Genomic DNA, 14761 nt, shown 5'->3' with positions numbered 1-14761 from the left:
CTTCTCACTTCACCAAATCATTAAAACATAAGCGTTTGACTGCTTGGTGTTCTCTGGCATGGATATATAAGTAGGATGACAATGTAATTTATTATAAAAACCTGGATGTTACACTGAAAAAAAGGCAGGGAAAGAGAGGCAGAAGATGGCTTCACATCAGCACAAGTTTTATTCAGGAGAAGGAACCTGTGGAAGTGGTCTCCAGCAGACACAAGAGACCACTACCACTTACAGACCGGGGGCAGATATAGATGGAGAAGTACCAGGAAGATCGCTAGGTGGGAAAATTCTTTTGTGACTAGCTAAGGGAGATAAGTGGTGGTGAAGTTTTGTTGTTCTTTGGAGATGGGTGAGGAGTTTCTAGTAAATGGCTACGAGCAGATGTTTGTTATTCTTTGGAGCCGGGTGGGGAATTTCTAGTAAGTCATCTGAGAGAGGGAGAAGGTCTGGTCCTAATGTGGCTGCCCTTATTTCACCCTAACACTGGACACTTCTGAGAGTGAAAGGAGTATTATTATAATTACACTATGTAAGTCATGCGCACCTGTTACTGGAGGGTGGTCTAAAGGGACTCTGATTGAGAGCTCAGGTCCTTATATCTCTTGAACAAAGAACTAGACAGAGACACAGATTGCAAGATTGCAAAGCAGTAATAGAGTTTTATTAACCAGAGAAGGAAAGTAAAGCACCGCAAAAGAACGAATGCTGGGCTCTGGACAGATAGCAGAAATCTTTGTTCAAAGGGCAATTTATAAGTTGTAAGGGCAAATGGTGGAAGACACCAGTGCCCAGACCGCTTGGGAAGATGCAGACCACAGGGTGAGCTAAGCGGCACACGGTACTCCCACAGACAACCCTGGGCCAGATCAGCATAGCCCCCTGGACAGATCGACTCCCCACCCAGGGAAAAAAGAGAAACTGAACAATAAGCAATAACAAAAAAGACAGGTAGCAAAGAGGGCGGGATGCCCTGAGCACCTAAGAGAGGGGGAGGGGAAATCCCTCAAAGAACTGTAAACAAACAAGATGGCTGGAGAAGGCAAGAGCAGCAGCACACGCCCAACAGTCAGGAGCAGGAAAGCTTGTAAAAGGGGCAGTGGGAGGAAAACTCCACAGGAGAGGGGGGAAGGCCCACTTCCCACGTGAACTGTAAATAAACACGCCGGCCTGAGAAAGCTGGTGCAGTGTCACCTCCCCCAGTGTGCTTGGAAAGGGGAAAGCTTGTAGCAGTGGTGGTGGTCGTGCCCAGGAGAACTCTAAGTAAACAAAGCCTGAGGGGCGAGGTGAGTGTTAAGCTCACTCCTGAGGTCTGCATAAATAACGCCTCCAGCAATAGCAGGCTGACAGCAGTGGGCAGGTGAGCTGAAGCCTCAGATAGCCATTCAGAGAACTGTCTCCAAACTCTTTTTTTTCTCCCTTCCTTTGATGAGACAACAACCGAACTACACCTGTAAGCTGAAAAACTAATTGAAACTGTATTGCATTTGAACTTGGGACACTTTATGGTGGTTTTTTTTGTTGGTTTTTTCCCCTTTGATGAGACAATGACAGAACTACTTCTGAGACACCATCTCCAGGATTGGAGGCTGAGGAACAAACACCAAAATTATTAAGACTGAAACTTTATTGCATTTGAACTTGGAGATTTTTAAATTTTTTTAATTTTAATTTTAATTTTATTATTTTTTTTCTCAATCCTCTCTCTGTCTCTCTAATGCCTATTCAGCTTACTGTTGATTAGTACACTATCTCTCCCTGTTCATATCTTTGAAACTTTTTTTGTATGTTTGTTTGTTTTGGTGTTTTTTTGTTTGTTTTCCCCTCTTTCTTTAACTTTGCTTTCCCACACCTCTCACCCTTCCATTCTATATATCACCACTGTTATTATTACAAGCTAGAAAATACTTAATTGCACACAGTACAGGGACAATAACACCACCAAGGGCAATGACAGGAAGACAGAAAAAACAAGGAAACCAGTTTCCCCACAGCAAAAAATTAGTACAGGAACCAGAGGGAAATGAAGAAAACAGATACTCAGATCCAGACTCCAACAAAATGAAGATAAACTATGCCAAAGGACCCAATGAAGCCAACAAGAATAATCTAAAAGAAGAAATAATACAGGTAATGAATGAGAATTTTATAGAGATGATACTGGATATGGTCAACCAAAATGTACAGGAGACACTCAAGAAATTCCAAGACAACAAAAATAGAGAATTTGAAAAAGCAAAAGAACAAATAAAGGAAACCATAGAAGCACTGTATAAACACCAAAGTGAAAGAGAGAACACGATGAATAAATGGATAAATGAACTCAGGACAAAAACAGACAACAATAAAGAAGAAAACTGCCAGGATATGGAAAACCTCAGAAAAAAGAACAAAACAGAACTGCAAAACAAAACGGAAGGCCAATCCAGCAGAATAGAACAAACAGAAGACAGAATCTCAGAACTTGAAGATGAAATAGTAATTAAAGGAAAAACCGAAGAACTATTAATTAAACAACTCAAGACCTGTGAAAAGAAAATGCAAGAAATCACTGACTCCATCAAAAGACCAAACCTGAGAATCATGGGCATTGAAGAAGGAGAAGAGGTGCAAGCAAAGGGAATGTGTAATATATTCAACAAAATAATAACAGAAAATTTCCCAAATCTAGAGAAATCTATTCCCATACAGATGCAAGAGGCCTCCAGAACACCAAACAGACCAGACCAAAATAGATCTACCCCACGGCATATTATTATTAAAACAACAAATACAGAGACCCGAGAAAGAATACTGAAGGCTGTAAGAGAGAAAAAACAAGTAACATACAAAGGTAAATGCATCAAAATCACTGCAGACTTCTCAACAGAAACATTAAAAGCAAGAAGAGCTTGGGGTGAGATCTTCCGGGCACTGAATGAAAATAATTTCAACCCTAGGATACGCTACCCAGCAAAAATATCATTCAAAATAGATGGAGCAATAAAAGTCTTCCATGATCAGCAGAAACTAAAGCAATATGTGACCACAAAGCCACCACTACAAAAGATTCTTCAAGGGATTCTGCACACAGAAAGTGAAACCCAATGTAACCATGAAAGGGCAGGCAGCACCAAACTATAGGAAAAGAAAAAGCAAGGAAGTAGAGAGTAACCTCAACTTAGGTACACACAATCAAACCTTCAAACAACTAAGACAACTAAATGACAGGAATCACCACATGCCTAGCAGTACTAACACTTAATGTTAATGGACTTAATTCACCCATCAAAAGGCACCGTTTGATGAAATGGATTAAAAAGGAAGATCCAACAATTTGTTGCTTACAGGAGACCCATCTCACCAACAGAAATAAGCATACGCTTAGGATGAAAGGCTGGAAGAAGATTTACCAAGCCAATGGCCCCCCAAAACAGGCAGGAGTAGCAATACTTATCTCTGACAAAGTAGACTTCAAACTTACATTGATCAAATGAGATAAAGAAGGACATTCCATACTAATAAGAGGGGAAATAGACCAAAAGGAAGTAACAATTATCAACCTATATGCACCCAATGTCAATGCACCCAATTTCATCAAACATACCCTGAAAGACCTAAAAGCATACATTGACTCCAACACAGTGGTCGTGGGAGACTTTAACACCCCATTATCATCAATAGATAGGACATCCAAACAAAAAATCAATAAGGAAATCCTAGATCTAAAATATATATAGATAAAATAGATCTAGTTGATGTCTACAGAACATTTTATCCAACTTCTACACAATATACATTCTTCTCAGCAGTCCATGGAACCTTCTCCAAAATAGATCATATCCTAGAGCAAAGCAAGCCTCAGCAAATATAAGGAAATAGAAATTATACCATGCATACTATCTGATCACAATGCAATAAAACTAGAATTCAACAACAAAAGTAAAGACAAAAAACATGCAAACAGCTGGAAACTAAATAACTCATTGCTTAATAAACAGTGGGTCATTGATGAAATAAAAGAGGAAATTAAAAAGTTCCTGGAAGTCAATGAAAATGAAAACACAACCTACCGGAACCTATGGGACACAGCAAAGGCAGTCCTGAGAGGAAAGTTTATAGCCATGAGTGCGTATATTAAAAAGACTCAAAGATCCCAAATCAATGACCCAATGATATATCTCAAACTCCTAGAAAAACAAGAACAAGCAAATCACAAAACAAATAGAAGGAGAGAAATAATAAAAATAAGAGCTGAAATCAATGAAATAGAAACAAAAAAAAAATACAAAGAATTAATGAAACAAAAAGTTGGTTCTTTGAAAAAATAAACAAGATCAACAGACCCCTGGCAAACCTGACTAAAATGAGAGAAAAAACCCAAATTAGTAGAATCAGGAATGCAAAAGGGGAGATAACAACAAACACCATGGAAGTACAGGAAATCATCAGAGACTACTTTGAGAACCTATATTCAAATAAATTTGAAAATCTTGAAGAAATGGACAGATTTCTAGATACATATGATCATCCAAAACTGAACCAAGAGGAAATTAATCACCTGAATAGATCTATAACACACAACGAAATTGAAGCAGCAATCAAGAGTCTCCGCAAAAAGAAAAGTACAGGACCTGATGGCATCTCTGTTGAATTCTATCAGACCTTTAAAGAAGAACTGATACCAACCCTCCTTAAACTGTTCCATGAAACAGAAAGGGAAGGAAAACTGCCTAACACATTTTATGAGGCCAGTATTACACTTATCCCCAAACCAGGCAAAGACACCTCCAAAAAGGAAAACTATAGGCCAATCTTCTTTATGAATATTGATGCAGAAATCCTCAATAAAATAATGGCAAACTGAATTCAACAACACATCAAAAAGATCATCCACCATGACCAAGTAGGCTTCATCCCAGGAATGCAGGGGTGGTTCAACATATGAAAATCAATCAATGTAATAAACCACATTAACAGTAGCAAAGACAAAAACCACTTAATCATCTCAATAGATGCAGAAAAAGCCATTTCATGATAAAAACTCTAAGAAAACTAGGAATAGAAGGAAAGTACCTCAACATTATAAAACCTATATACGATAAACCTACAGCCAGCATTATACTTAATGGAGAAAAACTGAAACCATTCCCTCTAAAATCAGGAACCAGACAAGGATGCCCACTATCTCCACTCCTATTCAACATAGTACTGGAATTCCTAGCCAGAACAATTAGGCAAGAAGAAGGAATAAAAGGAATACAAATAGGTAAAGAAACTGTCAAAATATCCCTATTTGCAGACGATATGATCCTATACCTTAAAGACCCAAAAATCTCTACTCAAAAACTCCTAGACACCATCAATAACTATAGCAAGGTAGCAGGATATAAAATCAAGATAGAAAAATCATTAGCATTTCTATATACTAAGAATGAACAAACTGAGAAAGACTATATGAAAACAATTCCATTTATAATAGCCTCAAAAAAAGTCAAATACCTAGGTGTAAACCTAACAAAGGATGTGAACGACCTCTACAAGGAAAACTATACACTTCTGAAGAAAGAGACTGAGGAAGACTATAGAAAGTGGAGAGACCTCCCATGCTCATGGATTGGTAGAATCAACATAGTAAAAATGTCTATACTCCCAAAAGTAATCTACATGTTTAATGCAATTCCCATCAAAATTCCAATGACATTCATTAAAGAGATTGAAAAATCTACCATTAAATTTATATGGAAACACAAGAGGCCACAAATAGCCAAGGCAATACTCAGTCAAAAGAACAATGCATCACGTATCATGATACCTGACTTCAAACTATATTACAAAGAAATAGCAATAAAAACAGCATGGTACTGGCACAAAAACAGACATGAAGACCAGTGGAACAGAATAGAGGACCCAGATATGAAGCCTCACAACTATAACCAACTTGTTTTTGACAAGGTGCTAAAAATATACGATGGAGAAAAGACAGCCTCTTCAACAAAAACTGCTGAGAAAACTGGTTAGCATTCTTAAAAAACTGAAACTAGATCCATGTATATCACCCTATACCAATATTAACTCAAAATGGATGAAGGATCTTAATATCAGACCCCAAACTCTGAAGTTGATACAGGAAAGAGTAGAAAATACTCTGGAATTAATAGGTATAGGCAAGAACTTTCTCAGTGGAACCCCAGCAGCACAGCAACTAAGAGATAGCATAGATAAATGGGACTTCATAAAACTAAAAAGCTTCTGCTCAACAAAAGAAATGGTGTCTAAACTGAAGAGAACACCCACGGAGTGGGAGAAAATATTTGCCAGGTACACATCAGACAAAGGACTGATAACAAGAATATATAGGGAACTTAAAAAACTAAATTCTCCCAAAATTAATGAACCAATAAAAAAATGGACAAATGAACTAAACAGAACTTTCTCAAAAGAAGAAATTCAAATGGCCAAAAAACACATGAAAAAATGCTCACCATCCCTAGCAATAAAGGAAATGCAAATTAAAACCACACTAAGATTCCACCTCACCCCTGTTAGAATAGCCATCATTAGCACACTACTAACAACAGTTGTTGGTGAGGATGAGGGGGGAAAAAGGAACCCTCCTACACTGCTGGTGGGAATGTAAACTAGTACAACCACTCTGAATAAAAATTTGGAGGCTACTTAAAAATCTAAACATTGATCTACCATATGATCCAGCAATACCACTCTTGGGGATATACCCAAAAGAATGTGACAAAGGTTACTCCAGAGGCACCTGCACACCCATGTTTATTGCGGCACTATTCACAATAGCCAAGTTATGGAAACAGCCAAGATGCCCCACCTCTGACAAATGGATTAAGAAAATGTGGTATTTATACACAATGGAATTTTATGCAGCCATGAAGAACGAAATGTTATCATTTTCTGGGTGATGGATGGAACTGGAGAACATCATTCTGAGTGAGGTTAGCCTGGCCCAAAAGACCAAAAATCGTATGTTCTCCCTCATATGTGGACATTTGATTAAGGGCAAACATAAGGGGATTGGACTTTGATCACATGATAAAGTGAGAGCACACAAGGGAGGTATGAGGATAGGGAAGACACCTAAAAAACTAGATAGCATTTGTTGCCCTCAATGCAGAGAAACTAAAGCAGATACTTTAAAGCAACTGAGGCCAACAGGAGAAGGAGACCAGGAACTAGAGAAAAGGTTAGTTCAAGAATTAACTTAGAGGGTAACACACATGCACAGGAAATCAATGCGAGTCAACTCCCTGTATAGCTATCCTTATCTCAACTAGCAAAAACCCTTGGTCCATCCTATTATTGCTTATACTCTCTCTTTAACAAAATTAGAGATAAGGGCAAAATAGTTTCTGCCGGGTAACGAGGGGGTAGGGGGGGAGGTGGAGGGGGTTGGGGAGTAAGGGATGCGCTAGGGAAAGGGGGGAGAAATGACCCAAACATTGTATGCACATATGAATAAAATAAAAATTTTTTTAAAAAAAAGGGCGAATGTTGGAAAAAATCTGGGTGGTCTTTGCAGGAAGCCTAGGGCAATTGACAGGTGTGATTGACAAGGTCTTGTTATATTAACATGGAGCATTTTACACATGTACTTATGCTGATTCCCATGTTTTTATAATGGAACTATTTATGTGTTTGATTTTTCATTATGTTTGTTTTTAACACATTTGTCAGTGAGGTCTTTGAGGGAAAGAATTGTATTTATTTGTCTTTTTAGTCTCATCATCTAGCATACTGCTCAGCACAGAGTAAATCCTCAGTAAATGTGGGCTGACTGAATAAATAAGTATCTTAGAGGTATTTATAGTATGTGCCAAAGTATAGGTGTGATTGAAAGGCTATTCTCCATCTTGTTTTGGGTTTACAAACTCATTATTTTCTTCCTTTAAAACAGAAAAAAAAATGAAGTTAATTTACTAGGGGACAGGAGAGGCTTTTCTTTCCTTAGGTGGTATTTGGAAAGTTTTACAAAGCTGACTCATGATTTTAGGAAGCAGTGATGATCTCCATGTGCCCAGATCTCTGAGAGTGTCCTAGAGTCCATGAATACTGTATTGATTGCTCAAGACTGGGCTGTTAATAACTAATATTAGCTGAAAGGAAGCTACCTGGACAATGGTATTTTGACAGACAAATCAGACTTAACCTCAAGAAAGAGATGCATAGTATAAAGAAAAAAAGACTAAAAATGCCTCTGACAGCCCACTACATATGGGGAAATCAATGAATGCTGCACACAGGATATGAGTACTTATGGATTTTCAACCCTGGCACTTGAGGCTCCATGGTTCACAAATGCCCTGATGGGACTACTGTAGAATGAAGGAGGAAAAGATCTCCATATGTTGAGAAACTAGCAGGCAGTGCTCCAGATTTCCCTTCCTGGGTTTTTAAGCAGAACAGTTCTACATTTAAGTCAGTTCAGGTACTATACCACCATATAAGATTTTGTTTGAATAAAATTCTGATACTAGAAATATAAAAAGTTGAAAACCACTGGTCTAGGTAATGGACATGTATTACTTGGATATAGTGATTTCAGCTGACTCTAGTTGGCTTAAGTGAAAACCACTTTGTGCTATAATTCACATGTCTCTATTTTCTGATAAGCTGGAAGAACTCATGGAAGCTGAGGATGCGCTCTCTGAAGCCAATGCCCTGAACAACTACAACGCTGAAGTATGGGCATATCTGGCTCTGGTCTGCCTGAAAGTGAGTATTCTTATTGTCCTTCTACAATATCCTCTGCACTATGTTGACTTACTGTCCTTACACAATGCCCTTTTAGGCAACAGAGGCAAGGGGTCAAGTGAGACAGCAGATGGCCATTAATGCATAATTGAAGCATTTGGCCATTATTCTGATGAGAAAGGAAAGGCCATGCCTGGGCAGTCTTTGCTTGGAATGTGCTTAAGAATTATCTATTCAGATGTGTTTTTCTAGAAGGGACATTCTAAAAATGGGACAATGTTGTAACAGAGCATAAACCTAGTCAAGGATCAGCAGAGAAGATGCTCTGAGTCTTCTGAATCATTTCTGCTTGTTGAACTGCTGAGGGGGCTTATCTTTCATTCATAAGGGAAATTGGGAGGAAAGTATTATGGATGCTTTACCTATTAAAATGTAACTCTCCTCTTGTTAGACTTACAAGTAATTTTCATATCAGTTTAAAATCAAATTGAGAGAACCTCAGTTTTCCATTGGTCAACATGACACCAGTTTGAATATCAATATAACAAATACCTGGAAGGGTTGGTGAAATGGCTCAAGTGGTAGAGCATCTGCCTAGCAAGCGTAACACCCTGAGTTTAAACCCCAGTACCACCAAAAAAAAAAAAAAAAAAAAGTATCTGGATTCTTACCCCAGATCTGTCCCAATTAGCTGCATACCATGGGGCAAACCACTTAATTATAGGCCTTAGATTTCTCATCTTTAAACTAAAAGGGAGCCAGGTAGCAGGGGCTCACACCTATAATCCTAGCTAGTTGAGAGGCTGAGATTGGGAGGATCATGGTTTGAGGCCAGCTCAGGCAAATAGTTTGCAAGACCCTGTTTCCAAAAACAACCACAGCAAAAATGGACTGAAGGCATAGTTCAAGCAGTAGAGCACCTGCTTTGGAAATGCAAAGGCCTGAGTTAAAAAATCCAAGTCCCAACAACAACAACAACAAAAACCCAAAAAAACAAACCCAAATCAAAAAAAAAAAAAAAACTGAAAGAGTCAATAGGAAAGATCTTAATATAGTTTTCTTAGAAACTTCTATCAAAAAATAAAGACACATAGAGCTATATAGCCCAATTAGTTGAGTTTAAACATCAATGTACTGTAGAATCATGTACTTAAAAATTATAGCACATTCTTTTCAAGCAGAAATAAGATATTCATAAAAATTGAACACATGCCAAACCACAAAGAGAAGTGCAACAAATACATACAGATCACATTGTAGTAAAATCACAATAGCAACTAAAATATACATATATATACATACACTTTGGAAACCTAAAAATATGCTTGTAATTAATTAATTAATGGGTCAAAGAGAAAATCCTGTGACATCTTCAATGTGAGGTCTTGTGTTAGGTAGAATTCTAAAGATGGCCTTTTATATCCCCAAGATCATACCATTAAACACTAGGCTATGTACTGCTGTGAAGGGATGTAAGTAAAGTTCCAAATCAGTTGAGCTTAAAATAAAAAGTTTATTTAAGAAGATGTGACCCAATTAAGTGTATCTTCTAAAAGTGGAGTTTTCTCTAGCAGAGGATAGAAAAAGAAGTCATTCGACTAATGATTGCTGGCTTAAAGATGGAGAAAGACCGTATGTCAAGGCTTCCAGAGGCTAACAGTAGCTCCCACTGAGAGTCAGTAAGGAATAGGGACCTTCCAGTTTAGTACAAGAATCTGAATTCTACAGTGAGGTAACCAAACAGATAAGTGTCTGAAAAAGGAAAGCTTGTAGAAGGTCAACTAATAAATGTATAAAGAATGAATGAATTAGAAAATCACAATTTAGAAACCATCATCAATATACACAAAAACTCTGGGAGAAAGTTTAAGGAGTAAGGGGATGTTTACATAGATAGTTATGCACTACAAAGTGGGCACAGTAACATTCTAGGACAGAAAACTGGAAGACAACAATCTTAAAAATTATCAAAGTTAATATCAGCAATATTGAGATAAAACAGCAGGTGCTTCCTGATATAATACATAAAGAATACATTATTCTTGTGGTATTCTTGCCAAAAGATTGTGATCTGATCTAATTATGAGGAGACATAAGACAAACACAAATTGAGGAATATTTTACAAAATAATTGTGCTGTGCTTTAAAAAAAATATCAATGCCACAAGACACAAAGACTCAGACACTATTCTAGATTAAAAGAACAGGGAACAGAAGAAGAAACTGAAGATGTGAATGCTGAATGCAATGCATGATCCTGGATTTTATTTTGCCATAGAGGACATCATTGGGATAATTTGAAAAATCTGAATACGGTTTGTAGGTTACAGTATGTATTATATCTATATTAATCTCATTTTGACAACTGGACTATGGTTGTGAAAATGTCTTTTCATTTTGTTTTATTTTTGGCAGTACTATGGTTTGAACTCAGGGCCCCTGTGCTTAGTAGGCAAGGGCTGTGCTGCTTGAGCCACACCTCCAGCCCAAGAGAATATCTTTGATTTTAGAAAACACACTGAATAAAAAAATTACATCGTGCTTGCAGTTTACTCTCAAATGTTCAGGGCAAGTTTTGTGTGTATGAGTGTTTCTTCTTAAAGGAAGAAACATGAAGATCTGTACAAGGATGTTTACTGCAGCAATGTTCATAATAGCAAAAAAACTATTTTTCAAAATCATTTTGGCACCGGGCACCAGTAGCTCACGTCTATAATCCTAGCTACTCAGGAGGCATCACAGTTTGAAGCCAGCCCAGGCAAACAGTTTGCAAGACGCTTTAAAAAAAAAAAAAAAAACTTCACAAAAAAAGGGCTGGTAGAGTGGCTCAAGGTGTAGGCTCTGAGTTCAAACCCAGTACCACCACCACCAAAAAAAATCATTTTGGCTATTCTGGATGCTCACATTTGGTCCTCTGCCTCTATGGCAGAAAGGAGTCAAAGGCAATAGTAGTAGGAAGAAAAGGTGTGCTGGAAATTCAGTGATTTTTCAGGAGGGAATATTTCAAAGTGTAGGTATCACAGGAAGTAAGGACTTGGGATATGAAAGCTTTGTACACTAGTAAAAATCTGACATGGACTAGAACTGTTGGATTAGACCTTCTTTTCTAGTGCAAATATTCTATGGTTTTACATTTATGTATTTAAGCTTTTCTAAGTGACTTTTTTGTATATTCTAATTTGCTATGTACACACTTGTAAATTATAATAGTGAATTCATATTATCTCACTTAACTCTTGGAGGAGTGCTTCATGTGAGGAATAATTTCAACAAGGTAGTTAGTGTTCTCATATCCAGATCTGCATAGAAGCATTCTTTTTCTAACGCTTAAAAATAGGATAGAGTACAGTAGGTAAAAACTTGAAGCCAGACTTCATTGCTTTGAAACCTGGAATTTTCTGCTAACTAGTTTAATAATCCTGACAAATTCTTTTTTTTAGCAGCACTAGGATTTGAACTCAGGGCCCCACACTTATGAGGCAGGTACTCCTACTACTTGAGCCTCTCCATTAGCCCCCGACAAGTTCTTTACCCTGTGTCCAGGTTTCTCTCTCTGTTATCCTGGAATGATAATAGTAATTATCTTCTAGGTTTTAAGAATTAAAAATGAATCTAGGTAAAGCACTTAAAACATCACAGTTAAAACAATGTAAATCACATAGTAAACACCATAAAGTGTTTATCATTATTAAGAAAAATGCTTCACTCCTAAGAGGAAGAAATGACCTGTGCAGCTTTTAGGGGAAAAAAATGCAAGGCCAAATCGTCTTTAAGTTTTCTTAAATGAAGGAGGGATTTTTAAAAAATACTGACTTTTGCCTACCACCTTTCAATTTCCTGCTTCCACTTGGAATGTGGAGGCTCTTAACTGGGAAAGTGTTATCCTGTGCTAGGAGAAATGTACTTTCCCCACCATAATGGTGATGATGCGTAATCATCATCACCTGCTGTGCTTTTTTTCAGGCTGGGCGGCAACTGGAAGCTGAGCAGGCCTACAAGTACACAATAAAGGTATGACGCAGATGCCTTAGTCATTTGCCTGCACCATGCTGAAGGTGGAAACTGAGAGGAAGGTGTTGACTTAATTCAGAACTTCAGGGCATTTCACAATGAGAGTATTTTTTGAGAGGCTTTCCTTACCATCTTTGCCATTTTTCTGTGGCTGCTGGGTTTTTAATAACCTACATATTGCCATGGGTGGTCTTTTCTTCTACCTCCTTAGAGAGAAAACAACTTGATAGAGAGCCACCTAGGGCTGCCAGGTGATCTGAATTATAGTTCTGGTTTGCCATTAATTTAATTGTATCAACCTCTCTGGGCTTCATTTACTCATGTGAAAAATGAAGGACTTGGTCTAGTCTTTTTTCTATAAAGACAAAAATAGGAAATATTCTAGAATCATAGGGCAAATATTCTCTGGTGCAACTACTAAACCTGCAAGTGCAAAAATACCTATAGATAATACCTTAATGAATAGCTGTGTTCCAATGGAATTTTATTTACAACAAATAGATGGTGGGCTGGATTTGGCTCATGAACAACCCAATTTAATGTATTAGTTACGATTCCAAGTAATTTGACTTGAAACACAGCAGCTTAATTAGTTTTTTCTAATCTAATGAGAAGTCTAAGGCAGCTACTACAGCTCCATGTCATCAGTGATTCAATCTCTTACCTTTTGCTCTACCAATCATTATCATGCAGTTTCTATACCTCATAGTTGCAGACAGTGTAGCTCCAGCCACCAAATCCATGTTTCAGGCAAGATAAAAGACAAGAAGGGGGAAAAGAAAAAAGTTGCTATGCTGCAACTCTTTCACCTCTTTTTAAAGTACTTTCCCAGGTGCTCCATCTGATGACTTTAACTTGTATACTTGTATTTCAGTGCCCATAATAGGTCAGCTGACTACCTCTAGCTGCAAGGGAAGCAAAATGCAGGTTTTTAGCAGATTATCTTGCTGCCTTGAGAAAAAATAAGATTTTGTTAATGGAGCTGGGTGTGGTGGTCATGCCTATAACTGCAGCACTCAGGAAGGTGAGGCAGAAGGATCTTGAGTTCAAGGCCAGCTTGGGCTACATAGTGAGGCCTTATCTCAAAAAAAAAAAAAAAAAGATTATTCCATAGGCTACTAGATGACATCTAGATTCTAAAATCAAATTCAGGTCTATGATTCCTTTTGTCCATTACCAAATGGGAGTACTACGTATTAGTGGAGAGATGATGGTGATAATGTGAACACTTTAAAAAAAAACTTTAATAAACTTATACCAAGTTTCACAAAGTAAGCACAACTCACATAGCCAACACAACATCTAAGGTTTTTAAAGAGAGTTTCCATGTAATAGAGAATATAGGAAAAGCCCATCCCATCCCAAAGAACTAACTGTATCCCCACAAATGAGGGGTCTTGAAAGCTACTTAGGTGTATCAGATGTGACACGTTCTTCCTTTCCTTGTACAAATAGCTGAAACTGAAAGATGAGGCTCTGCTTGAAGAAATCCACACTGTACAGGAAATGGTTGGCTTTGGAGATCCATCTTTCTGAGGTCCTTGCAAGTGAAGAATTTTCACTATGGGGCTCTGAGCTCCTTTCCTTACCAGAGTTTCATCATATGAAGCCTGGAGCTGGAGAACCAAGGAATGTTCACCACAAACACAGAAACCTATTCATTTATTTCTGTTGGCTGTTATTGGATGTTCTACTGGTTTTGACAGTAAAATGGATTGGAATAAAAAATACAAAAGATCAAAATTCATCAGTGTGGTTTTGGTATATTGAAGAATATGTAGCATATATTATATTCTTGTATGATAATTATGTAACTACTAACATGCAATTACTTATGTTATATATAAATACAATTAAGGTACAATGACCGTCACTATGATGGTTTTTGATAAAATCTTATCAGCTCACTCCTGGAGGAAGTCAGCTGCTAAGGTCCCTGGCCAGGTTCACTTACTGGTATTTGGGAATTAAGGCACTCTTCAAAGGTGGGCCTAGAAGACTGCTATGCGAGGTCACTGTATATTAGAGCAGAGAATATATTAGTTATAGCCAG

At 37.7% G+C, this 14761-nt stretch overlaps 1 protein-coding gene across 5 annotated transcripts in view; it reads left to right on the top strand.

Annotated features, from left to right (window-relative positions):
- The window catches only part of Cfap70 (cilia and flagella associated protein 70), a 92553-nt gene extending 78123 nt beyond the window's left edge, over positions 1-14430 (top strand). For 2 of the 5 annotated variants that reach the window (XM_074079136.1, XM_074079135.1), the window contains 3 exons: positions 8617-8718; positions 12661-12708; positions 14164-14429. In XM_074079136.1, coding sequence (XP_073935237.1) covers positions 8617-8718; positions 12661-12708; positions 14164-14244 — 231 coding nt within the window. In that variant the 3' untranslated portion in view covers positions 14245-14429. Of the gene's footprint in view, positions 1-8616; positions 8719-12660; positions 12709-14163 lie in introns of all 5 variants that reach the window. The other 3 variants (XM_074079139.1, XM_074079138.1, XM_074079137.1) reach the window with 2 other exon arrangements.
- Positions 14431-14761: the final 331 nt, after the last annotated feature.

Source organism: Castor canadensis, chromosome 7 (assembly GCF_047511655.1).
Source record: "Castor canadensis chromosome 7, mCasCan1.hap1v2, whole genome shotgun sequence".
Classification (NCBI taxonomy): Eukaryota; Metazoa; Chordata; class Mammalia; order Rodentia; family Castoridae; genus Castor; species Castor canadensis.
This window is presented reverse-complemented; position numbering and strand designations above follow the sequence as displayed.